This window comes from Lynx rufus, unplaced genomic scaffold (genome assembly GCF_022079265.1).
Source record: "Lynx rufus isolate CCGP_SWC_20201006 ecotype Redwood Valley unplaced genomic scaffold, mLynRuf1.p SCAF_51, whole genome shotgun sequence".
Taxonomy (NCBI): domain Eukaryota; kingdom Metazoa; phylum Chordata; class Mammalia; order Carnivora; family Felidae; genus Lynx; species Lynx rufus.
Window position 1 is genome coordinate 629,190 of NW_025814869.1, and position 27,451 is coordinate 656,640.

A 27,451-nucleotide genomic window follows, 5' to 3' on the forward strand; every position below is an offset into this window, starting at 1 on the left:
AAGAACCATATGATCCTGTCAATCGATGCAGAAAAGGCCTTTGACAAAATCCAGCACCCTTTCTTAATAAAAACCCTTGAGAAAGTCGGGATAGAAGGAACATACTTAAAGATCATAAAAGCCATTTATGAAAAGCCCACAGCTCACATCATCCTCAACGGGGAAAAACTGAGAGCTTTTTCCCTGAGATCAGGAACACGACAGGGATGCCCACTCTCACCGCTGTTGTTTAACATAGTGCTGGAAGTTCTAGCATCAGCAATAAGACAACAAAAGGAAATCAAAGGCATCAAAATTGGCAAAGATGAAGTCAAGCTTTCGCTTTTTGCAGATGACATGATATTATACATGGAAAATCCGATAGACTCCACCAAAAGTCTGCTAGAACTGATACATGAATTCAGCAAAGTCGCAGGATACAAAATCAATGTACAGAAATCAGTTGCATTCTTATACACTAACAATGAAGCCACAGAAAGACAAATCAAGAAACTGATCCCATTCACAATTGCACCAAGAAGCATAAAATACCTAGGAATAAATCTAACCAAAGATGTAAAGGATCTGTATGCTGAAAACTATAGAAAGCTTATGAAGGTAATTGAAGAAGATTTAAAGAAATGGAAAGACATTCCCTGCTCATGGATTGGAAAAATAAATATTGTCAAAATGTCAATACTACCCAAAGCTATCTACACATTCAATGCAATCCCAATCAAAATTGCACCAGCATTCTTCTCAAAACTAGAACAAGCAATCCTAAAATTCATATGGAACCACAAAAGGCCCCGAATAGCCAAAGGAATTTTGAAGAAGAAGACCAAAGCAGGAGGCATCACAATCCCAGACTTTAGCCTCTACTACAAAGCTGTCATCATCAAGACAGCATGGTATTGGCACAAAAACAGACACACAGACCAATGGAATAGAATAGAAACCCCAGAACTAGACCCACAAACGTATGGCCAACTCATCTTTGACAAAGCAGGAAAGAACATCCAATGGAAAAAAGACAGCCTCTTTAACAAATGGTGCTGGGAGAACTGGACAGCAACATGCAGAAGGTTGAAACTAGACCACTTTCTCACACCATTTACAAAAATAAACTCAAAATGGATAAAGGACCTAAATGTGAGACAGGAAACCATCAGAACCTTAGAGGAGAAAGCAGGAAAAGACCTCTCTGACCTCAGCCGTAGCAATCTCTTACTCGACACATCCCCAAAGGCAAGGGAATTAAAAGCAAAAGTGAATTACTGGGACCTTATGAAGATAAAAAGCTTCTGCACAGCCAAGGAAACAACCAACAAAACTAAAAGGCAACCAACGGAATGGGAAAAGATATTTGCAAATCACATATCGGACAAAGGGCTAGTATCTAAAATCTATAAAGAGCTCACCAAACTCCACACCCGAAAAACAAATAACCCAGTGAAGAAATGGGCAGAAAACATGAATAGACACTTCTCTAAAGAAGACATCCAGATGGCCAACAGGCACATGAAAAGATGTTCAGCGTCGCTCCTTATCAGGGAAATACAAATCAAAACCACACTCAGGTATCACCTCACGCCAGTCAGAGTGGCCAAAATGAACAAATCAGGAGACTATAGATGCTGGAGAGGATGTGGAGAAACGGGAACCCTCTTGCACTGTTGGTGGGAATGCAAATTGGTGCAGCCGCTCTGGAAAGCAGTGTGGAGGTTCCTCAGAAAATTAAAAATAGACCTACCCTATGACGCAGCAATAGTACTGCTAGGAATTTACCCAAGGGATACAGGAGTACTGATGCATAGGGGCACTTGTACCCCAATGTTCATAGCAGCACTCTCAACAATAGCCAAATTATGGAAAGAGCCTAAATGTCCATCAACTGATGAATGGATAAAGAAATTGTGGTTTATATACACAATGGAGTACTACATGGCAATGAGAAAGAACGAAATATGGCCCTTTGTAGCAACGTGGATGGAACTGGAGAGTGTGATGCTAAGTGAAATAAGCCATACAGAGAAAGACAGATACCATATGGTTTCACTCTTATGTGGATCCTGAGAAACTTAACAGGAACCCATGGGGGAGGGGAAGGAAAAAAAAAAGAGGTTAGAGTGGGAAAGAGCCAAAGCATAAGAGACTGTTAAAAACTGAGAACAAACTGAGGGTTGATGGGGGGTGGGAGGGAGGGGAGGGTGGGTGATGGGTATTGAGGAGGGCACCTTTTGGGATGAGCACTGGGTGTTGTATGGAAACCAATTTGTCAATAAATTTCATATATAAAAAAAAATAAATCTCTTGGAGCAAAAAATAAATAAATAAATAAATAAATAAATAAATAAATAAATAAATAAATAAATAAATAAATAAATAAATAAAACTGCTTTTGTAGTATCCCAAAGGTTTTGTACTGTTGTGTTTTCATTTTCATTTGTTTCCATGTATTTTTTTTATTTCTTCCTTAATTTCCTTTTATTGGAGAATTTAGTCAACTTACATCCAAACTAATTATCGCTAAATATGTACTTAGTAACATTTTGTTGCTTTTTTGTTTCTGGACATTTTGTTTCTGTCACTTTTGATATCTCCTTTGCTCTCAAGGAGTCCCCTTTAATATTTCTTTCAGGGCTGGTTTAGTTTTATTTGTCTGGGAAACTAATTGGTCAAATTCCTTTAGTTTTATTTGGGAAACTCTTTATCTGTCCCTCTCTTCTGAATGATACCTTGCTGGGTAGACTATTCTTGCCTGTAGGCTTTTCCAATTCAGTGTATTGTATATATCATCATTCCACGGCCTTTCTGGCTTGCTAACTTTCTGTTGAGAGATCTGCAGCTAGCCTTCTGGGTCTTCCCTTGTATAGTAGGGACTTTGTTGTCTTGCTGCTTTCAGGATTTTTTAATGCTATATTTTGCAAGTTTAATTGCAATATACCTTGGCGTTGTCCTGATCTTGTTGATTTTGATGGGGATTCTCTGTGTTTCCTGTATCCTGGATTTGGATGTCTGTTTCCTTCCCCAGATTAGGGAAGTTTTGAGCTATTATTCCTCAAATAAATGTTCTTCCCCCTTTTCTCTCTCTCCTTTTTCTGGAACTCCTGCAATATGGGTGTTACTACGTTTGATGGAGTCACGGAGTTCTTGAAGTCTATTCTCATGTTCCGTAATTATTCTTTCTTTTGTTCAGCTTTATTATTTTCCATTTTTCTTCTCTAGGTCACTAAGTTATTTATCTCCTCATTCCAGTGCACTGTTCATTATATGAAGTGGGTTTTTAATCTCATCTGTTGCATCTTTCATTTTTGATTGATTCATTTTTAACACTTTTATCTCTGTGGTAAGGATGTCCCTGAGGTCTTCTGTTGTTTTGAATCCCAGTTTGTTTCCTTACGGATGTTCTAAATTCTCCATCAAGTATGTCATTTATATCTGTTTCACTTAGATCTCTCCTTGCCTTATCTTGTTCTTTCATTTGGAATAAATTCTTCCATGTTCACATTTTGTCTTCATTTCTGCCTCCTTCTCTGTGTTATAAAAGACACTTATGGCTCCCGATCCTGAGAGTAGTGGCTTTATGAAGAAGAGGTCATGTAGTACCCAGGGCCTGCCACTTCAGGGAGTGTCTCCACTGTGCTGTGCGTGCTTTGCCATTGTGTAGTGCTTCTCTGTCTTTCTGACGTATCTCCAGAGGCTGTTTTTGGTCTTTGGAAAGAATGTGGTGTGTGCTCTGGTATGCTTGTGACGTGAGGGCCGACACCACTTTTACCAGAACTGAAGCCTTGCAGGACTCTCTGGTTGGGAGATGTGGTGTGGGCAGGGCTTTATGCTGATTTTCTGTGGGAGGGACCTGGCATGCCACACTGGGACTGAGGCATGCTTGACTGAGAAAGGTGGTCTTGTCATAGTGTAGGGGTGTGCAACTTGGTGTAGCAAGTTAGGCAGTCATTGTAGGTTCCAGTTGGTTCTGGGTTTATGGTGAGGACTGGGGAAAGGAAATGAGGCTAGCCAGATCCTTTGTTCCTAGAGAGGTATCTGTGTGAATGCTGAATGCTGCCTCTCAGGGATAAACTCCAATAAGAGTGACTGAATAATGCCCGCGCCCCCCCTCCCCATGCCTCAGGTGACCTTCTAATCATTGTTTCCATGCCATCTACCTGCAAGCTGTTTGCCTGTACTTTCTCCAGGAGCAGTGCAGTAACCCTGGGCCCCATCTCAGCCAGCTGCTCTGACCTTTAATATTTGAGCCCCATTGGTCGCAAGAACTCAGAAAATTCAGACCCTCATTTTCCCAGACAGTGGTTTTGGGAGTCTTCCTCTGCAGCTCCATTCTCTCATTCTTCTCTGTGGCCAGGACGTCTGTAGCACCCTCTTTCCATGTCTACCCTAAACCACATCTCTGCACTTTCCTCCTTACTCAGTGTGGCCTCTTCTCTCCCTCTAGTTGTGGAGTTTGTTCTGTGAGTTTTCAGGTCAATGTCTGGGATATTTAGGATTACTTGATAATTATCTCGTTGTGTTCCTGTGTTGATGGGAGCCTGAGGTCCTCCTGCTCTGCTTCTGTCTTCCTCCAAGATTGGGAATAGGTTCTTAGGAACTTTTGTATTTATGTGAGATATACAAATATCTCTTGATATTGTTTGAATAAATGGTGTTTTCTGTGCATACCTGGAAATGGAATTGTTCTGTCATAGTCGAAAAAGTGGAATTGCTATGTTACATTGTAATTGAATAATCGTTAAGACTCTTTTCTACGGAGGTGTAGCATACTTTATTGCCATGGTGCTGTTTTCCCTTTTCTTCCATTTGTTGAAAATCAGGTTGAAGATGTATTGGAATTCATTTTTTCTTATGTCTTTTTTGTATTTGGAGGAAAAAGGCATCTGCATCCTGTGCTTTCCTTTGATTACAGTTTTGTTTTTTGTTTTTTTTTTAACTGACTAATCCCTTACTTTAGGTCTATTTAGCTTATTTCTTTTTTCCGCTTTGGTAGATTTTGTGCTTCTCAAAATGGGTCCCTGTCCATCTAGGTTATCTAATTTGTTGTTGTGAAATTGTTTACTCTTTGACCAACATCTCTACATTTCCTCCAACTCCAGCTTCTGGAAATCAGCGTTCTACTCTGTATTTCTTTGAGCTCTATTTTTTAGTGAGGTTCCACATATACATGGTACCGTAAAGTATTTTTCTTTATGTCTCTGGCTTATTTAACTTAGCATATATCTTCCAGGTTCATCCGTTTTTTGCAAATGGCAGGATTTTCTTCTTTTTTTAAGTTACTTCTTCATTTTTAATTTACTTATGTATTTAAAGTATTATTTATATTTCAGTATTAAAAATATTTATATATACGTAAATATATTTCTTTCTTTCTTTCTTTCTTTCTTTCTTTCTTTCTTTCTTTCTTTCTTTCTTTCTTTCTTTCTTTCTTTCTTTCTTTCTTTCTTTCTTTCTTTTCTTTCTTTCTTTCTTTCTGGATCCCATCAACACAGGAAGACAACTACATAATTATCAAATAATCCTAAATATCCCAGACATTGACCTGAAAACTCCCAGAACAAACCCCTCCCAAACGGAGGGGCCATCTGGATGGCCTCTTTGGGAAAGTGTCTTTTGTCCTGTCCTTTGCCCATTTCTTCACTGGATTATTTGTTTTTTTGGTGTTGAGTTTGATGTTGTTTATACATTTTAGATATTACCCTTTCTGTCCTTTGCAAATATCTTCTTCCATTCCACTGTGTTCCTTACAGTTTTGTTGATTGTTTCCTTTGCTGTGGAGAAGATTTTTATCTTCGTGAGGTCCAGTAGTTCAGTTTTGTTTTTGTTTCCCTTGCCTCTGGAAAAATGTCTAAGAAGTTGGTGCAGCCAAGGTCAGAATGGTTGTTGCCTGTGTTTTCTTCTAGGATTTGATGGCTTCCTGTCTTACATTTGGGTCTTTCATCCACTTGAGTTCATTTTCATGTATTTACAGTAAGAGAGAGGTCCAGGTTCTTTCTTCTGAACGTTGCTGTCCAGTTTTCCCAACACCATTTGCTGAAAAGACTGTCTTTTTTCCATTGGATACAATTTCCTGTTTGTAAAACATTAGTTAGCCATACATTTGTGGGTCCGCTTATGGGTTTTCTTTTCTATTCCATTGATCCATGTGTCTGTGTTTGTGCAGTACCATACTGTATTGATGATTACAGCTTGGCAGTATACCTTGAAGTCCAGAGTTGTGGTACGTCTAGTTTTAGTTTTCTTTTTTAACATTACTTTGATTATTTGGGGTCTTTTCTGGTCCTGTAAACATTTTAGAATTGTCTGTTCTAGCTCTCTGAATGTTTCTGGGGTTAGTTTGATAGGGATTGAATTGACTGCGTAGATTGCTTTGGGTAGAATCGACATTTTAACAATATTTGTTTTCTCAGTTCAGGAGGATGGAATATTTTCCCATTTCTTTGTGTTTTCTATTTCTTTTCATCAACTTCCTATACTTTTCATCATATTGGATATTTTACCTATTTGGTTTGGTTTATTCCTAGGTATTTTATGGTTTTTGGTGCAATTGTATATGGGATTGATTCCTTGATTTCTCTTCTGCTTTATTATTGGTGTATAGAAATACAGCCAGTTTCTTTGCATTGACTTATATCTGGCATCTGTGCTTAATTCCAGTCGGTTTTAACATTTTTTGGTGGAGAGTTTCAAGAGTTCCACATAGAGTGTCATGTAATCTGTGAAAGTGAATTTTGACTTCTTTCTGGCCAGTTTGTATGCCGTCTGTTCTTTTTTGTTGTCTGATTGCTGAGGCTTGCACTTCCAACACCGTATTGAACAACAGTGGTGAGAGCGGACATCCCTGTCACGTTCCTGACTTTAGGGGGAATACCCTACGTTCATCCCCATTGAGGATGATAATAGGTGTGGATATTTTGTTTATGGCCTTTATATTGTTGAGGAATGTTAATTCTATCTCTACTTTCTTTTGAGTTTTCATTAAGAAAAGACGTTGTATTTTGTCAAACGCTTTTTCTGCATCTGTTGAGAGGATCATATAGTTCTTATCCTTTCCCTTTTTTGATGGAGTGTATCACATTGAGATAATTGCAGATAGTGAGCCAGTCTTGCAGTCCAGGAATAAATTCCACTCGATCATGGTGAATAATTCTTTTAATGTATTATTGCATTTGTTTTCCTTGTGTCGTGTTGAGAGTTTTTGCATCCATGTTCGTCAGGGAAATTGGTCTGTAGTTTTCCTTTTTAGTGTTTTTTGTTTTTTAGGGTTTTAAAATCTAGGTGATGCTGGATTCGTAGAACGAATATGGACGTTTTCCTTATTAACTCTTCTTGAAATGTTGGTAGCATGCCCTTGGGGAGCCATCTGTCTTTGGACTTTCGGTTTTTTGGGAAATTTTTTATTACTTATTCAGTGTCTTTACTGGCTGTGATTTGGTTCAAATTTTCTATTGCTCTTTCAGTGTTGTTAGTTTGTGTCTTTATTGGAATTTGTGCATTTTTTCCAGATTGCCCAATTTGTTGGCATATAATTTCCTATAATAGTCACTAATTATTATTTGCGTGTCTGTGGTGTTGGTTGTGATACCTCCTCTTTCATTTGTGATTTTGATCTCTCCTGTTTTATTTGTGACTTTATGTATTTGGGTCCTTTCTGTTTTCTTTTTGACCAGTCTGGGCTTTATCAATTGTGTTCATTCTTTCAGAGAACCAGTTCCTGGTTTTGTTGATCTGTTGTACTTTTTTTTGTTAGTTCAGTACCATTGATTTCTGCTCTAATCTTTATTATGTCTCTTCCTGTGCTGGATTTTGAGCATTATTTCTTTTAGCCAACTCCTTTAGGTATAAGGTGTTTTTGAGATGTTTCTTCCTTCTTTAGGAATGTTTGAATTGCTGTGTGCTTCCTGCATCCCAGAATTTTGAACTGTTGTGTTTTCATGTACTTAGGCTTCCATATACTTTTTGATTTGCTTTTTAATTTGGTCGTGAATTTCTAGGTTAACCCTTTGATTCTCTCCCTCTCTCTCAAGTTATGTATATAACTTGGATTCTATTTATAAATATATAATTTATGAATTCTCTTCATATTTTATGTATTTGTGAATATATGTTTATGTATAAAATAAATATATATTTTACACATTTATATTTATTTATACATACGTATATAACTATATTCACTTATACATATGTATACAATTTATTTTTAAATTGATATCTGTACAATACCAGTGCTCATCCCAACAGGTGCCCCCGTCAATGCCCATGACCCACTTTCCCCTCTCCCCCACCCCCAATCAACCCTCAGATTGTTCTCAGTATTTAAGAGTCTCATGGTTTCCCTGCTTCCCTCCCTGTAACTTTTTTTGCCCCTTCTCATCACCCATGGTCTTCTGTTAAGTTTCTCAGGATCCACATATGATTGAAACATAATGGTGTTTGTCTTTCTCTGCCTGACTTCATTTCACTTAGCATAATACTCTCCAGCTCCATCCACCTTGCCACAAATGGCCAGATTTCATTCTTTCTCATTGCCAAGTAGTATCCCATTGTATATATAAACCACATCTTCTTTATCCATTTGTCAGTTGATGGACACTTAGGCTCTTTCCATAATGCGGCTATTGTTGAAAGTGCTGCTATAAACGTTGGGGTACAAGTGCCCCTATGCATCATTACTCCTGTAACCCTTGGGTAAATTCCTAGCAGTGCTATTGTTGGGTCATAGGGTAGTTCTATTTTTAATTTTTTGAGGAACCTCCACACTGTTTTCCAGAGCAGCTACACCAGTTTGCATTCCCACCGACAGTGCAAGAGAGTTCCCATTTCTCCACATCCTCTCCAGCATCTGTAGCCTCCTGATTTGCTCATTTTAGCCACTCTGACTGGAGAGAGGTGGTATCTGAGTGTGGTTTTGATTTGTATTTCCCTGATGAGGAGTCATGTTGAGCATCTTTTCATGTGCCTGTTGGCCACATGGATGTCTTCTTTAGAAAAGTGTCTATTCATGTCTTCTGCTCATTTCCTCACGGGATTATTTGTTTTCCAGGTATGGAGTCTGGTGAGTTCATTATAGATTTTGGGTACTAGCCCTTTGTCCGATACGTCATTATAAATATCTTTTCCCATTCCGTTGGTTGCCTTCTATTTTTGTTGATTGTTTCCTTTGAAGTGCAGAAGCTCTCTGTCTACACGAGGTCCCAATAGTTCATTTTTGCTTTTAATTCCCTTGCCTTTTGAGATGCGTTGAGTAAGAAATTGTTGCAGCTGAGGTCAGAGAGGTTTTTTTTTTCCTGCTTTCTCCTCTAAGGTTTTGATGGTTTCCTGTCCCACAGTCAGGTCCTCCACCCATTTTGAGTTTATTTTTGTGAATGGTGTAAGAAAATGGTCTAGTTTAATTCTTCTGCATGTTTCTGTCCAGTTCTCCCAGCACGATTTGTTAGAGAGACCGTCTGTTTTTCATTGGATATTCTTCCCTGCTTTGTCAAAGATTAGTTGAGCATGCATTTGTGGGTCCAGTTCTGGGATTTCTATTCTATTTCCTTGGTCTATGTGTCTGTTTTTGTGCCAATACCATACTGTCTTGACGATTACAGCTTTGTAGAGGCTAAAGTCTGGGATTGTGACGCCTCCCGCTTCAGTCTTCTTCTTCAATATTACTTTGGCTGTTCGGGGTCTTTTGTGGTTCCATACAAATTTTAGGATTCCTTATTCTAGCTTCGAGAAGAATTTTGATTGGGATTGGGATTGCATTGAATGCGTAGACTGCTTTGGGTAGTATTGACATTTCAACAATATTTACTCTGCGAATCCATGAGCTCGGAATGGTTTCCATTTCTTTGCATCTTCTTCAGTTTATTCCTAGGTATTTTATGATTCTTGGTGCAATTGTGAATGGGTTCAGTTTCTTTATTTCTCTTTATGTTGGTTAATTATTGGTGTATAAAAATGCACTTGATGTCTGTACATCGATTTTGTATCCTGCGACTTTGCTGAATTCATGTATCCATTCTGGCAGCCTTTGGTGGAGTCTCTTGGGTTTTTCATGTAGGGTTATTATGTCATCTGCAAAAGTGAAAGCTTGACTTTAACTTTGCCACTTTTGATGCCTTTGGTTTCCTTTTGCTGTCTGATTGCTGATGCTACAACTTCCAACACTACGTTAAATAACAGCGGTGAGAGTGAACATCCCTGTCCTGTTACTGATCTCAGGGGGAAACCTCTCAGTGTTTCCCCATTGAGGATGATATTAGCTGTGGGCTTTTCATAAATGGCTTTTATGATGTTTAAGTATGTTCCTTCTATCGTGACATTTCCGAGCGTTTTTATTTAGAAAGGATGCTGAATTTTGTCAAATGCTTTTTCTGCATCGATTGACAGGATCATATGGTTCTTTTCTTTTCTTTGGTTAATGTGATGTATGACATTGATTGATATACGAATGTCAACCAGCCCTGCAGCCCAGGAATGAATTCCACTTGATCATGGTGAATAATTATTTTTATATGCTGTAGAATTTGATTTGCTAGTATCTTGTTGAGAATTTGTGCGTCCATATTCATCAGGGATATTAGCCTGTAGTTTTGTTTTGTTTTGTTTTGTTTTGTTTTGTTTTGTTTTTGCTGGATCTCTGTCTCATTTGGGAATCAAAGTAATGGTGGCTTCATAGAATGAGTCTGGAAGTTTTCCTTCCCTTTCTATTTTTTTGAACAGCTTGAGAAGGATAGGTATTATCTCTGCTTTAAACGTCTTGTAGAATTCCCCTGGGAAGCCATCTGGTCCTGGACTCTTATTTGCTGGGAGATTGTTGATAAGTGATTCAATTTCTTTGCTGGTTACGGGTCTGTTCAAGTTTTCTATTTCTTCCTGTTTCAGTTTTGGAAGTGTGTGGGTGCTTAGGAATATGTCCATTTCTTCCAGGTATCCAGTTTGTTGGCAAATCATTTTTCATAGCATTTCCTGATAATTGTTTGTATTTCTGAGGGATTGGTTGTCATAATTCCATTTTCATTCATGATTTTATCTATTTGGGTCATCTCCCTTTTCTTTTTGAGAAGCCTGGCTAGAGGTTTATCAATTTTCTTTTTTCAAAAACCAACTCTTGGTTGCCTTGATCTGCTCTACAGTTTTTTGAGATTCTATATTATTTATTTCTGCTCTGATCTTTAATTTCTCTTCTTCTGCGGGGTTTGGAGTGCCTTTGCTGTTCTGCTTCTAGTTCCTTTAGGTGTGCTGTTAGATTTTGTATTTGGGATTTTTCCTGTTTCTTGACATAGGCCTGGATTGCAATGTATTTTCCTCTCAGGACTGCCTTCGCTGCTTCCCAAAGCATTTGGATTGTTGTATTTTCATTTTCATTTGTTTCCATATATTTTTCAGTTCCTTCTCTAATCGCCTGGTTGACCCGTTCATTCTTTAGTAGAGTGTTCTTTAACGTCCGTGCTTTTGGAGGTTTTCCAGACTTTTTCTTATGGTCGATTTCAAGTTTCCTAGCATTATGACCTGAAAGTGTGCATGGTATGATCTTTATACTTATTAAGGACTGTGTTGTGACCCAGTATGTGATGTATCTTGGAGAAAGTTCCATGTGCACTCGAGAAGAAAGTGTATTCTGTTGCTTTGGAATGCAGAGTTCTAAATATATCGGTCAAGTCCGTCTGGTCCAATGGATCATTCAGGGCCCTTTCTGCTTTTTGATCCTGTGTAGATGATCAATCCTTTGTTGCATGTGGGGTATTAAGCTCCCCCTGCCATTATCACATTCTTATCAATAAGGTTGCTTATGTTTGTGATTCATTGTTTTAGATATTTGGGGGCTCCAGAATTTGGTGCATAGACATTTATAATTGTTAGCTCTTCCTTATGTATAGACCCTGTAATTATTATATAATGCCCTTCTTCATTTCTTCTTACAGGTTTCAATTTAATGTCTAGTTTTTCTGATATAAGTATGGCTACTCAAGCTTTCTTTTGACTTCCAGTAGCATGATAGTTCTCCATCTTTCAATGTCACTTCAATCTGAAGGTGTCCTCAGGCCTAAAATGAGTCTCTTGTAGATAGCAAATAGATGGGTCTTGGGTTTGTTTTTTTTTTTTTTTTTTTCAAGCATTCTGATACCCTGTGTGTTTCCATTTACATTCAGTGTTATATTTGAAAGATACGGGTTTAGAGTCAGTGTGTTATTGGTAGGTTTCATGCTTGTGGTGGTGTCTCTGGTCCTTTGTGGTCCTTGCCGCATTTCACTTACCCTCTTAGGATCTCTTGTAGGGCTGGTTTAGTGGTGATGTATTCCTTCATTTTGTTTGTTTGTTTGTTTGTTTGTTTGTTTGTTTGGGAAAACCTTTATATCTCCTTCTATTCTGAGTGACAGACTTTCTGGATAAAGGATTCTTGGCTGCATATTTTTTCTGTTCATCACATTGAAGATTTCCTGCCTTTCCTTTCTGGCCTGCCAAGTTTCAGTAGACAGATCAGTCACGAGTTTTATTGGTCTGTCTTTATATGTTAGAGCATGTTTATTCCTAGCTGCTTTCAGAATTTTCTCTTTATCCTTGTATTTTGCCAGTTTCACTGTGATATGTTGCGCAGAAGATCAATTTAAGTTATGTCTGAAGTGGGTTCTCTGTGTCTCTTGGATTTCAATGCCTGTTTCCTTCCCCCGAGCAAGGAAGTCTCAGCTATGATTTGTTCAAGGACGCCTTCAGCCCCTTTCTCTCTCTTCTTCCTCTTCTGGAATTCCTATGCTATGGATATTTTTCCATTTGATTGCATCTCTTAGTTCTCTAATTCTCCCCTCATAATCCCGGATCTTTTTCTCTCTCTCTTTTTCTCAACTTCCTCCTTTTCCATAATTTTATCTTCTACTTCCCCTTTTCTCCCTTCTGTCTCCAGTCCGCTCTGTGGCTGCCTCCCTTGTGTTTTACACTTCATTTAATTCCTTTTTTATTGGTAGGGGGCATTTTTAATTCCTCATGACTATATTTTAGTCCCTCGATCTCTGTAACAATAGATTCTCTGCTGTCTTCTCTGCTTTTTTCAAGCTAGCAATATTTATGACTATTATTCTAAATTCTTGTTCAGTTATGTTGCTTAAGTCGGTTTTGATCAACTCATTAGCCGTCTCTACCTCCAGGAATATCTTTTTAGGAGAATTCTTCTGTTTCCTCATTTTGGGTATTTTACTGTCCCTTATGCATTTTAAAAGCTTGCTGTGTGCTCTGCACCTGCGAGCACTGCTATATTAAAGGAGGGTCGTACACTGTCCAGGGTCTGGCCCTTCAGGGGGTGTTTTCTGGAGATTGGTACTCGCTCTCTGTTGTTGTGACTTTGGTTATTTTATTACCCCACTGATAGTGATATTTTGGACCCTACACCAGGCGTGCTTTGATTTGTTCCTTTGAGTAACCGATAAAGGAAAACAGACAAACAGGAGACAAGACCACTCAAGCACGGAAGAAACAGACAAACAGCACAAGGAAACAAATAAAATCAAAACACTAAAGACTAAAGAAACAAACTGAAAATGACCCACTAGAAATAAATTAGAGGGTGGAGGCGTTGATGAGGGAAGAGCACATCCAAGAAGAGAAATGATAGGAGTGTGGGAGGAAGAAAAACTAAACATTGACTAGGCAGAGAGACTAAAAGGCTTAATCCATAGAGAGAAAGGAAAATAAAGGAGGAGGCAGGGAAATGAAACGAAGATACAGTTACCCAGACAGAGAACCTATATGGCTTGATTTATTGCAGAGAGAGAGAAAGGGATGTAAAAAGAAGGAGGTGTAGAACATGTATCAAGACAATGGATTAAATGTGTCTGTTTAGACACACCAATAAACAGAGTAACCAGCCTAGGGGAGGGAAGAGATAAGGAGGAGAAATGGAGGTGGGGGGAGAATATATCTATATCACCAGAATTGATCTAGAGTTAATCCAGGCAGTGCTGAAGTGCTTGTCGGGGGGAGTTTTCCACAGGGTCTGTGCCGCTCTGGTGGTTACCCAGTGCTAAGGAGTGTGGTTTGGTATAATCTGGACCCACCTCCCTCCACTGTGGGCCCCAGGGGTGATCCTTGAGGCCCTGCCTTGATGATGGTGGTGGTGGTGGTGGTGGTGGTGGTGGTGGTGGTGGTGGTGGTGGTGGTGGCGGGGGGAATGGCAATCCCCCAGTCTCTTCTCCAGGGACCAGACTCAGTGGACTTTGTTTGAGTCCTCCTTACTGTGCCACTGGCATAGATGGGGCGGTCCTTCTTGCTCCACTAACTCCCCCGGCCCTGTGCTTGGCTAGGATTCAAAGTCCTGCTTCCCTGCACTCTGGCACCGGGGAGGCGCCTCTCAGTGTGGTCCAATATGTGGCTCCAGCTGGCTTTGTGCCGCCACGCTTCAGGGAGGACTGCCTTTTCCTCCTGCGGACTGAGCCACCGCCCTTGCAGACTCCGGCAGACACAGGCAGGCTTTGTCTTTACCACAGCACTCCAGGGAGACAGCCGCCTTTTCCTACTGCAGACTGTGTCCTCAGCCTAGCCACTGAGCCTGGGGGTGGCAGCTGCAGGCAGGCTTTGTACTATCGCTCAGCCCTCCAGGGAGGGAACCACTTGGTCCCAACTGGGGACTGAGCCCCTGATTAACCACCACACCCAGGCCTTGGCTGCCCTCCTCCCCCTGTCCGGGAACAGGGAGCCAGCCCCAGTCCGAAGAAAACCCCACGTTTAGAGATCAGATCCCTCTCCATCTCAGTCTGAGGTCTTTCTCCTGTCCGGATATGGTCCTACACTTCCCTAGCTGCTCTTTCCTTTCCCTTTGTCTCTCCGCAGAAGGGGGACCCTCCCCTCCATGCCCACGTCGGCTTTTTTATCTCCCTCAGTTCACAGTCACCCACCTATGTTTTTCTCCAACTTTCCCATTTTCTTCCTGGTAGATTCAGCCTCTTTTCCTCCAGGCTTTGGTGTTCAAAGTCCCTCGGCTTGTGCACTTCTTTGTTTGAGAGTCGCAGGAAGTATGGATCTGCCTACTTCTCCACCATGTTGTCCCCTCCTCCCCTAAGCCATTGATTCTTTAGGATGTTCTTTAATCTCCAAGTTTTGTGGCTGCACCAAATTTTTCGTGTGGTGGATTTTGTGTTTCATGGTGTTGGGATCTGAAAAATATGCATGGTCTTAACTCGGTATTTTTTTTTTTTTTGTATCTCATGAAGGCTGATTTGTAACCCATTATGTAATCTGTTCTACAGAATGTTCCACGTGCACTTGAAAAGAATGTGTATTTTGCTCCTTTAGGATGAAATATTCTGAATGTATCTGTTAAGTCCATCTAGCCCAGTGTGTTATTCAAAGCCATTGTTTCCTTCATTTTCTGCTTAGATCATGTGCCCATTGATGTAGGTTGAGTGTTAAAATCCCCTACAATTACGGTGCTTTTCTCAACGAGTTTCTTACATTTGTCATTAAAATGACATTACATATTTGGGTGCTGTCACACTGGTGGCGTAAATATTTACAATTGTTAGGTCTTCTTGATGAATGGTACCTTAATTATAATTCACTTCATCTCTTTTCATAGTTTTTGTTTTAAAATCTAGTTTGACATAAGTACGCCTACTCCAGCTTTCTTTTAATGACCATTAGCTTGATACATGGTTCTCCAGCCCCCTTCTTTCAGCGTGTAGGTGTCTTTAGGAGCAAAGTGAGTCTCTTGTAGGCAGTATACAGATGGGTCTTGTTTTTTTTACCCATTCTGATACCATACGTCCTTTTATTGGAGCATTTTGGTCCATTTACATCTAGAATAATTATTGAAAGGTGTCAATTTAGTGTCATAGTGTTACTTATAGAAGTGGTATTTTTGTGATGATCTCTGTTCCTTTGTAGTCTTTGTTGATTTGGTCTTTTTATTTTGTTTTGATTTGTTTTTTCTCCATTCAGAGTCCCCCTTAAAATTTCTTGCAGGGCTGATTTAGTGGTTTCACAAACTCATTTAAGTTTTTGTTTTTATGGGAAACTCTGCATCTCTCCTATTCTGAATGACAGTTTTGCTGTATAAAGAATATCTGGTATTCAGCACATTTAATATATCCTTTCACTCGTTTCTCATCTTCCATGTTTCTGTGACATACCTGCTGGGAACCTGATATGTCTTCCCATGTAGGTTAAACGCTTTTCCCCTTGCTGCTTTCAAATTCTTGTCTTATATTTTGTGATTTTGACTATGATATGCGTGTGTAATCGTCAGTTTTTCTTGAATGTAATGGGAGTTCTCGGTGCTTCTTGGATTTTTATGTCTGTCCTCCAGATTAGGGAAGTGTTCAGATACAATTTGCTCCTATAAACCTTCTGCCCATTTTCCTGTCTCTTCATCTTCTGGGACTCCTTTGACTCAGATGTTATTCCTTTTTAATAAGTTGTTGGTTTCTCTAAGTCTTTCTAGTGATCTTTTGGTTTTGTTTACCTTTTTTCCCTGCTTAATTATTTTCCATAATTTTATCTTCTGTATGCTGTTTTGCTTCATCCATTCTCGGCTGTCACGGCATTCGTGTGAGATTGCGTCTTGGTTAGCGAATTTTTAGTTTTGGCCTGCCTAGGTTTTAGTTCTTTTCTTTCTGCATTAAGGGATTCTCCTGTGTTCTATGCTTTTCTTTTTTTTTTTTCCCACTCAGCTCGTATTCATATAATCATGATTTTAAATTCTAGTTCCGACATTTTACTTATACCTGTATTGATTAAATACCTGCCATCTTGTTTTTCCCGGTCTTTTATGGGGGTGAATTCCTCTGTCTTGTCATTTTAGAGGAAGAAAAAATGTAATAAAATAAAAAATTTAAATTAAAAATTTAAAAAGGAAATAAATAAAGGAATCTAGATCCTAGGTGTGTTTTGGTCTTCTTGTTGAGAAAAACTTAATAGAATAGAGTAAAAAAAGAAAGGGAAAAAGTTAAAAAATTAAAAACTAAAAAAAATTAAATAGTAGAGCAGAATAAAAATTTTAAAAATAAAACGTAATTTGTTTCTGATATAGAAATAGAAAAAAGAACACAAACAAAAACAGAAGGAAAGAAAGTCAACAAATAAGTGAAACAGCAAACAGTTACATCTAGTTTCCCTGGTGCAGAACACTATAGTCCGTAGTCTAATAAGAAGGTAGAAGGAATTTGTGCTGGTCTTCTTGAGGATGTATATGGAGAGCACAGTTAGCAGGGCTTGGTATAACAGCTCTGTTCTCCACTTGATGGCACTGCTTAGCCTACTGGGCTTGATCTGTGTGTGAGTTTTCACATGCTCTAGAGGAGAAAAAATGGCTTTATTCAGTTGCCTAGTCTCTGGAAGGCAAACTTCACGCTCTCACGTCCCACAGTCAAGCATCCTTCCTCTGTCTGGTGCTTTTGTCCACTCCCCACCTCTACTCTGGGTCCAAGATACCTGCCTGTCAGGTGGTGTCTCCTTCCAGACTTCTATCTCAGATGGGGCTGTGTTGAAAACCTCACATTTCAGAGACCCTGGTGCCTTTGGGGTCTGTTTGTACTGATTCTCTGGGGCAGTTCTCTTTGAGCAATGGCCAGTACCCTGGCTCAATTACAAGACATTCATGTGATCGTGCAGCAGTGTATATTTAGAGTTAATGGCGTATTCACAACATACAGCTGGTGCCCGTTTTCACCGCACTATGGTATCTTTGTTGCAATACCAGCAAATGTGGCTGCTCTCCAGGGTCTGCTGGGACTTTTGCCTGTGGAGAGGCTGTATGGCTTCTACCAAATGCCCTCCAAGCATGGGTGCCACTTTTCCCCGTGTGGCACGTGGACCCATCAGACCCCTCTGTCTACTCATGGACGTTCTCACCAGAGCACTGCCAGGTACTTTCTCACCAGAGCACTGCCAGGTATTAAGCTTCAAACCTCAGACACTGTGCTCCACTCTATAGAATCCTGTGGTATTGAAACCCTCTCATTTCTCTCCGTCAGTGGTTTTGGGAAACAGAATTTTTGTCCAGTCCTCTCTGAGTTTTTTCACTCTTGTTTTTCTCTTCAGCTACTTTTGGGCGGCGGCGGTGCGGGGGGGTGGGCAGGGGTTGGCTTTCTTGCATGATCCTGATATGCTACACTGTCCCCTTTTCTCTTTTCTCCCTTCCCTCCACATAGGAGACTCTGTGGCATCTCTCCGCTGGTTAATCTCTCCATACAATGTACCTGCTAAGTTCTCTGTCTCAAATTATGCAGACTATTGCATTAATCCTCAGATCAATTTCCTAGGTGTTCAAAATGGTTTGATGCTCATCTCTGATGCTCATCTAGCTGCATTTCATGGATGAGACAGGGTGTGTTGTGTCGGAGCTGCTTTGGAGGAATGCCTACTATGTGAGGAAGGTTGGATGGAGTGGATCTACAGTGGAACTTGGAAGCAGGGGAGCGCTTTCCCTCGGAGGCAGGGGAACTCTTTCTGATAGAAAGATAGGTGCAGAGTGTTCACACTAGTTCCTATAAACTTCTGTGTATCTCGACCGGGGAATGGGAAAGAAATGGCATCTGTTAACATTTACGTTCTTGGCATAGCATCCTAAGATTTCTGCTCCACTCCCAGGACATGTTCTGAGATTAGTAAATAAATCTCCTTCCCATATACCTCAGGCTCTTTCAGAAGTCCTGCTTCTGTGCTATATCTCATCCAGGTTATTGTTTATACTTGCTCTTCAAGATGGAGACTCAGTTTCTTTCTTTCTTAGAGAAAAAGAGAGCATGAGTGAGGTGAGAAGCAGAGGAAGAGAGAGAATTTAAGCAGGCTCCACAGTTAGTGCTGAGTCTGACACAGGACTCAGTCTCATGACCTCAGAGATCACGGCCTGAGCCAAAATCAAGAGTCAGATGCCCAACCAACTGAGTCACAGAGGCACAGCACACTCAATTTATTGCTACTTTCTGGCTCTCCCGTAACTGAGACGACAGATTTTTTTAAAAAAAAATTTTTTTTTTAATGTTTATTTTTATTTTTGAGACAGAGAGAGATAGAGCACGAACGGGGGAGGGTCACAGAGAGAGGGAGTCACAGAATCTGAAACAGGCTCCAGGCTCTGAGCTGTCAGCACAGAGCCCGACGCGGGGCTCGAACCCACGGACCGTGAGATCATGACCTGAGCCGAAGTCGGACGCTTAACCGACCGAGCCACCCAGGCGCCCCAAGACGACTGATTTTTAAAAGTACCTGGAGTTAATTAAGCCCATGTAGATAGTAGCTAAAAGTTAAGACCCGGTGGTTTTCAAAGCTACAGGTTATAGTGAGTTATCTTCTAGTGCAGGTCTCCTGTGCTGTGGGTGCCTAGTATGTGCCTACTCTTCTTGCTTCTCCATGCTTATGGTGTTCTTCCATTTTTTGGTTAGTCTCACCAGAGGTTTGGTCCTAATAAAGTCTTCATTCTCCTGTGTTTTCTGCGTTGGCCTCGTCTGTGATAAACTGTGGAAAATATTGATGCCAGTCTTTGTGTAATTTTCAGATTAGTTCCACTGATGTGGCCGTTTTCTTGGTGTGTCTTTGGGATGAGGTGAGCCGGGGATCCTCCTACTCCACCATCTTCCCAGGACTCTCACAGATTCTTTCTTATGCTTGATTGAATATGTTGTTTAAACTCTCTGCTGAGTTTTTCAAATCAGTAATTGCATTCGTTAGCTCTAGTGTTCTAGTTTGGTTTTAAAATCATTCCTCTATTTGTGTTGATTCTCCCATTTATGTAAGTTTTCCTGTTTTCATTTAACTTCATTAAAAACTTCTGTGGTGTTGGCACATGCCCCTTGTTCCTTGTTCTTTTATTGTTGTGTGTGAGACCTGCGTATTTGAAAGTGATGAGCTCATACAAGGTTTACAAGTTTACTTTGGTGGCAAGGTTTTTACCAGTCCATGTATATGAGGTTTCTGAACAGGCCAGCGTAGAACATCCATGGGTGATTAGGGCTACTTCTGGTGTCTCTGCTCAGGCAGGGTTACCACCAACACTGAGGACAGGCTGGACTTGCATCAGGGCACATCCATTGACTATTCCGAGGGCTGCTGAGATGCCTCTGTGGTTAGGCAAAAGACAGGATGTGCTCCTTTGCCAGGATTGGATTTACTGTGTGGCTAGATAGCGTGGTATGCTGGGCTTCATGATCAGGAGAGGCCACCAAGTGGGAATCCACTGTCAGGCAAGACCATTGGCTGGGCTCTCTACCTTTGCCACTGGTTGAGTGGGACCACCAGCTCTTTTACCTGGCTGAAGTGGTGTTTCAGATTGTGCACTGCATTAGGTGAGAGGACTATTAGAGCAGAGCCACTGTGTGTTGTTTTTCAGCAGAGTGGCTGACCAGTCTCCCAGATAAGATAGTTAGATTTAGGTTGGTGGCTAGCTTTGTGTGTGATCGGGCGGAGTCAAAGTCTGTGCTGCATGGTCAAGCTTCCTGGATGACTGGGGCTTCAAGTTCTAGTCTGTGGTTCAGTGGGCAGCTTGCCTGGTTTTCTGCCCAGAAGGGTCACAGACCCAGCTCCAAGCCAAACCAAATCACTGGTTGGTGACCTCAGCTGTACTCGTTAGTCAGTTGCATTTGCTTGTCTGGGTGCTGTCTGGGATGCAATGCCTCTGCCATAATCTGACCTTTGATTACTGTGAGCTCTGTGTCCTTCTTTGTGACTAGCTTACAGATGGTCCAGCCTTTACCATAGGTGGTCTGTCAGTGTTCCCTAGGAAATGATAGAGAGTAGTTTTCTTCCTGGGGCCACCCATGAATACTGGCAAAGCTAAGTGTCAGCCTTAAACTATCTTTTTACCACTGGGAAAACTAGGTCCAGAGTACATCTCTCAGTGTGGTACTATTCCGGCCTGGGGGAGGACAGTATGTATAGTCAGTGTGAAATTGCTGGCATTACTGTTTGATGCAGCTTTTCCCAGTTTTTGTGCAGAAAGGAGCACTTCAGACTCACCCAAGAGGTTCTAGGGTTTTCAAAAGTGTGTTCTTGTGTTGCCAAGTTTTCCTCTCAAATTTTTCTTTAGAGTACACTAGACTGTTGGTTGTTAATCCGTGTTTTTATGTGGAGAGACTAGGGTCCAGGGCCACCTATTCCAGAGTGTTGCTGATTTCATTATCATTTATCGGTTTTGTTTATATTTGCTGTGAAGCATTTGGTTTTATGCTCTTGATTTTTCATTTCAGTTTTCATTTCCTTTCATTTTCTTGATTTTATCTTTTCATTTGTTTCTTCTCTACTTCCCATGCTAGTTTTGTTTAGTTTTCTCTCCTTTTTCTGGTTCCTTGAAGCATAAAGCTAGCTATTTGACTTGAGGTCTTCCTCATGTAAGCATATATGGATATAAATTTCTCTCTCTTGCATCGTTTTATAAATTTTGGTATATGGTGTTGTAATTTTCATTTGTATCTGTTTTCTAATTTCCTACGTGACTTGTTTGGCTGTTAAAGAATGTGTTTAACTTGCACATAATTGTAATTTTCCACTTTTTCCTTCTGAAAATCATTTCTGGTTTTGTCTCATTGTGGTGAGATAATATACTTTGTGTAATTTTAGTCTTTTACATTTTATTGCAGATAGTTGTGTGGCCTAAAATCCTGAGAGTGTTCTGGGTGAACTTAAGAAAAATGTACACTCTGATGCTCTGTGGATTATTAATATATCTGTTAGGTCTAGTTTAAATGTTGTTTTGTTGTCTGTTTTTTCTTCATGTTTGTCCACTTGTTATGTCAGTTTATTAAAGTGGGCCAGTAAAGTATCCCACTATTGTACAACTTCCTCCCCCATTTGTGTGAATTTTTGCTTCAGAAGGTTTAAAGCTCTATCTTAGGTATATATATTTGTAATTGTTCTATTGCTTGACAGATTGACTCTTTTTTAAAAGTAATCTCTATACTCATTGTGGGGCTTGAACTAAAACCCTGAGGTCAAGAGTCAGGTATTCTACAGACTAAGCCAGCCAAGCACCTCTAAATTGACGCTTTTTAAAATATGACATTTTTCTTTTTCTACTATAACAAAGGCAAGTTTGTCTAATAGTGGTAGGGCCACTGCAGCTCTCTTTTAGTGCGACTTGTGTGCCTATCTTGTTCCTTCCTTTTTCTTTGAATATTGTTTGTGTCTTTGGATCAAAAGGGAGTCCAAATAGTAGATTAGGTTCTCAAAATTTGTTTCGCCAATATCTACCTTTCAACTGGGGAGTTTATTCCATGTACACTTAATTATTGACAAGAAAGGCCTTCTGCCATTACAGTGTTTGCTTTTCATGTGTCTTATGTGTATATGTAAGTTCTTTCATTACAGCCTGATTTTACTGCTGACTTTTTCCAGTGCACTCCTTAGATTCATCTCTGATTTAATTGTCTGTGTATTTTAAAATTCTTTTGTTATTGATTGATTTGGGGATTGTAAGGAGAATCTTTGTTATTAAATATAGTTTGAAATGATAATGACTTAGGTTCAGTAGTATGCAAAAACTCTGCTGTATACAGTTCCATTCCTTCACTTTTATGCTTTTGTCTCACATTGAATCTCTACACATCCATGTTTATGAATATAGGTTTATGTTTATTGCTTACTACATTTGTCTCCTAAATCATATATAGTAAAAAGGAATTATAATCTATACTTAGAAGAAACTGGCCTTTATATTTATGTGTGCTAATATATTTACGAATGTTTTTGTTCATTTTTAATATGTCTTCAAACTATTTCCTGTTGTTCTTTTATTTCAACACTAAGAAATCCCGTTAGTTTTTCTTAGAGGGCAGGTCTACTAGCAAAGAACTATCTCAGCATTTGTTTATCTTCTTATTTCCTAATTTTTCTTCACTTTTAAAGAATGGTTTTTCTGGATATAGAATTTTTGGGGACAGTTTTTCCGCCCAGCACTTTAAAGATGTTATCCTGTTGCCTTTTGACTTTCACACATTTCATGGGGTTTATTATTATTGAGGATCCATTGAATTGCTTCCCTTAACTGCTTCTGAGAACATTTAGATGTTGAAGGTGAGATGTCAAGAAGTTGTGTTATTTCATAGTTTCTTTCTTCATTAAGTGTTTTCCCTAGTTTTAAGTTCCTGATTTTATTCCAGAATTTGGAAAATTTGATACTGACAAGTTTTGATAGCTTTATGATTCTTTTAATGCAATCCATTTTTGGTGATCCCTTTCACTTTCCTTTCTTCTTCTTCTTCTTCTTCTTCTTCTTCTTCTTCTTCTTCTTCTTCTTCTTCTTCTTCTTCTTCTTCTTCTTCTCCTCCTCCTCCTCCTCCTCCTCCTCCTCCTCCTCCTCCTTCTTCTTCTCCTTCTCCTTCTCCTCCTACTTCTCCTCCTCCTCCTCCAACTTCTTCTTCTTCTTGTTCTTCTTCTTCTTGTTCTTCTTGTTCTTGTTCTTGTTCTTGTTCTTGTTCTTCTTCTTCTTCTTCTTCTTCTTCTTCTTCTTCTTCTTCTTCTTCTTCTTCTTCTTCTTCTTCTTCTCCTTCTCCTTCTTCTTTTTTTTTGTTCATTTTCAGATACTTTTCTTCTGCTATATGTCCCTGTTACTCTATATACTCACCCTTCTTTTTGATTTATTAGGCACCGTAGACTTGCATTTCTGATATGTTTCTAAATAATTCTCCACTCAGATGAACTTTTGATTTACATGTATTTATGTTGGCTTCGTTTCCACATCATCTTGTCTTTATCTAGGAATGAATTTTTCTTTTGAAATTTACTGCATATTTGCATTTCTGAGATTTCCTTGTAAATGATGTAAAATTTTCTATTTAACTTAAAGGTGTTTTGCTTGCTGTGTAAATATAATAACCTGAGTTACTTTTATTTTCCAGAAATTTGGTAGCAGTATAGTTATTAACCCTATGAAAGATAAGACAATGGTGCAAGAGCTTCTGGATTTTAAAGATAAGATAGATTTTATCATTGAAGCGTCTTTTCTGAAAAATGAGAAAATTATTGTTGCTATGAAAGATGCTTTTGAAACATTTATTAATAAAAGACCTAACAAACCAGCTGAGCTTCTAGGTATGGTTTTCAATTTTATGAAATACGTATTTTGTTTTTTATTTTGTTGTTTTAAATTACGTAAGAAGAGTTCAGTTTGACCTCCTAATGTTTCATAATATTGCCAGATTGACTATCAATGTTTGTAATAAACCATTTCTCTCAACTTTAGTGTTCACAAGACTTGGTTCCTTTGTTTAATAGTAACCCAGCCCTTTGGAAGCTCATGTGTCTTTAGCGTCCTATAAAATTACCAGATTTTCTTATCAGTAGATAAGACTCATTTTAAAATAAATGAAAGCTTTCCTTACTGTCATGAAACCTAATGGTTTTTTATATTATAAGGGATATCTTTTTGCTGACATAAAAACTTGAAACAGTATCAATTTGATAGTTCAAGAAACTTGAAACAAATTATCAATTTGATTTTTCAAGAACAATAAATTATTTAAATGAGTATAATCAACACTTAATAAGTCCTTAAGACTTTGGGATTAATGTAATCTCAGTTTCATGCAATATCTTGCAGTGTTTTGTTTTTTTAAGTAGATTAGGGGCATGGTAGTGAGGAAATGACTGTATTGTAATATTTGATCATTGAGGTTATAGAAATATAAAAATATCAGTGTTGTAGAACTTACAGGAAGTAATTTATCTTTTTCTGCCACTCATCTGTCCGTTAAGTCACTTACTCATTTTTTGTTTCATGAAAAGTAACGCACCTCACTCTGGGTGAAAGTATTTGCTTGAATAAATGGTTTTTGTTCGTATACATATTTGAAAATATAGCATTACTTAGAAAATTATTTTTTTACATTTTAGCAAAGTATGTGGATTCAAAACTTCGCACAGGTAACAAAGAAGCTACGGACGAAGAACTTGAAGAATTATTAGCTAAAGTGGTAATTTTATTTAGGTTTATTCATGGTGAGTAATTTGGTTTAAATGTCTATTTAAAAGTTTAAAAAAATGATAACATTGTGGAAGTAGAAAGCACTAAGTGCAAATCCCAACCTAAATTGAATTCAAATAATGTTTTCTGGTGGTAAAACTGGTAACTTTAAAAAGCTAACAATTCAGTGGCACATGATTCATGATTGTGCAGCCATCACAATTACTTAATCTCAAAATTTTCAGTATAAACTCCATACACATTAAGCAGTCATTTCTCATTTCCTTCTTGCCTTCAGCTTCTGGAAACCAAAAATTTGACTTCTCTCTATCTGAACTTAAGTGTTCCGAGATACTTTATGTAAATGCATTCAGATAATACGTAACCATCCGTTTCACTTGCTGTTTTCAGATGTATTGAATATAGTGTCTCATTTAATTTTCTGCCATTTTGCGTTTTCCATCTTTGACATTAAGGTGTTTTTCCTTAAATGTGACAGAGAAAGATGTTTTTGAAGCCTTCTACAAAAAAGATTTAGCAAAACGTCTCTTACTTGATAAGAGTGCTTCAGTTGATGCAGAAAAGTCAATGCTGTGCAAACTTAAACAAGGTGTGTGTCTTGACAGGTATATTGTCTGTTTCAGTCATATTTTTATTTTGGCTTTTGTGTTTCCTGAATCTGGGTGGAGACCTATGATTTCATTTCAGTGTTTACCTCTCATTTGGTCAAGAGCTTGTTCTACACATCATTTTACAAACTCCTAATTTAATGTGGCTATCCAAAAGTGTATGCACTCATTTGGCAGCTCTGTCATCATCTTTATGTGTTCCCACAGGCAGGTTATTTTAAGATTTGGATTTATAAATTTAGGATATTGGCTAAACTCTGGATAAGGTGGGATCATCCGACAAACATAAGTAAAAAGTAAGAGAAGCATGAAGATGTATAAAAAGGCAATTTAACCTAGTCAGAAAATTGAGGACAGTTTCTTTAAGGAAGCATGATTGAAATACAAGGTGGAGAGACAGAAATGTTGATGGTGATAGCAGAAGTTAGTCCATGCTAGAAAGAGTTTCGCAATTTGAAACGCTGGGGAATCAGAATAATCAGAGAAGAACACACAAGAGCTGTCATAAAGGCTAAACTGAAAAGTTAATAGGTGTAAGATTTTGCTTGACCTTGGAGACGTTGTCTGTGATAACTGTTTTGTACCCTGGAAGCAGGATTATTTAAAGAATTTGAAATAAGTTGTAGAAGTACTAATTTCTTTCTTTTTTTCTTTGTATTTTTTCAGGTTTTTATTTAAATTTCAGTTAGTTAAAATACAGTGTAATAATAGTTTCAGGTGTACAATTTAGTGATTCATAATTTCCATACAACACCCACGGCTCATCAAAATAAGTGTCATTTTTAATCCGCATTACCCATTTAACCCATCTCGCACCCACCTCCCCCTCTGGTAACCATCATTGTGTTCTCTATAGTGAAGAGTCTGATTTGCCATCCATCTTTGTTTTCGTCTACTATGTTTATCTGTTTTGTTTCTTAAATTCCACACATTAGTGAAATTATACAGTATTTGTCATTTTCTGACTTCATAATCCACTCTAGCTCCGTACATGTTGCTGCAAATGGCAAAATTTCATTCATTTTGATTGCAGACCCCCCCACACACACACGTGAGTGGGGTGGGGGGAGAGAGAGAGAAAGAGAGAGAGAGAGAGAGAGAGAGAGAGAGATCTTCTTTATCCATTTATCTGTCAGTGGACATTTGGATGCTTTCCATAATTTGGCTATTGTTGATAGTGATGCTATAAATATAGGGGTTCAGGTAGCCATTCAAATCAGTAATTTTGTATCCTTTGGGTAAAACCTATTAGTACACTTGCTGGATCAAGGCAGTTCTGTTTTTAAGTTTTTGAGAACTTGCACACTAGTCTCCAGATAGGCTGCACAAGTTTGCATTCCCATGAGCACTGCGAGAGGGTTCCCTTTTCTCTGCATCCTCACCGATACCTGCTGGTTTTTTTTTTTTCAGTTGTTAATTTTAACTATTATGACTGGTGTGAGGTGGTGTCTCATTGTGTGGTCTTGCTTTGTATTTACCTGATGATGAGTGATGTTGAGCATCTTTTCATGTGTATGTTAGACATAAGGATGTCATCTTTGGAAAAATGTAGATTCCTGTCTCTTACCTATTTTTTCACTGAGCTGTTTTTCTGGTGTTGGGTTGTATAAGTTCTTTATGTATTTTGAATACTCACTGTTTAGCATGCATGTATTTTTGCTAACATTTTTTCCATTCCATAGATTGCCTTTTAGTTTGCTGATGATTCCCTTCACTGTTCACAATGTTTTTTTTTTTCTTTATGAAGGTCCATTTATTTATTTTGCTTTTGTTTCCTTTATTTCTGGAGACATATATAGTAAGAAGTTGCTATGGCTGAGGTCAGAGGGTTTGCTGCTTGTGTTTTTTTTTCTAGGATTTTGATGGTTTCATGTCTCATGTATATCTTTCATCCATTTTGAACTTATTTTTGTGCATGGTGTAATAAAGTAGTCCAGTCTCATTCATTTACTTGATGCTGTCCAGT

General features: G+C 38.8%; 2 protein-coding genes across 4 annotated transcripts in view; both read left to right on the forward strand.

Moving 5' to 3' along the window:
* LOC124527579 (gamma-taxilin-like) overlaps positions 1-27,451 on the forward strand; it is a 697,565-nt gene that overhangs the window by 539,034 nt on the left and 131,080 nt on the right. The gene's annotated exons all lie outside the window — the stretch shown is intronic.
* The window catches only part of LOC124527574 (cullin-4B-like), a 66,029-nt gene that overhangs the window by 34,215 nt on the left and 4,363 nt on the right, over positions 1-27,451 (forward strand). Inside the window, 3 exon segments of the mRNA XM_047100670.1 lie at positions 23,793-23,985; positions 24,787-24,891; positions 25,356-25,466. Of these exon segments, the coding sequence (XP_046956626.1) occupies positions 23,793-23,985; positions 24,787-24,891; positions 25,356-25,466 (409 nt within the window).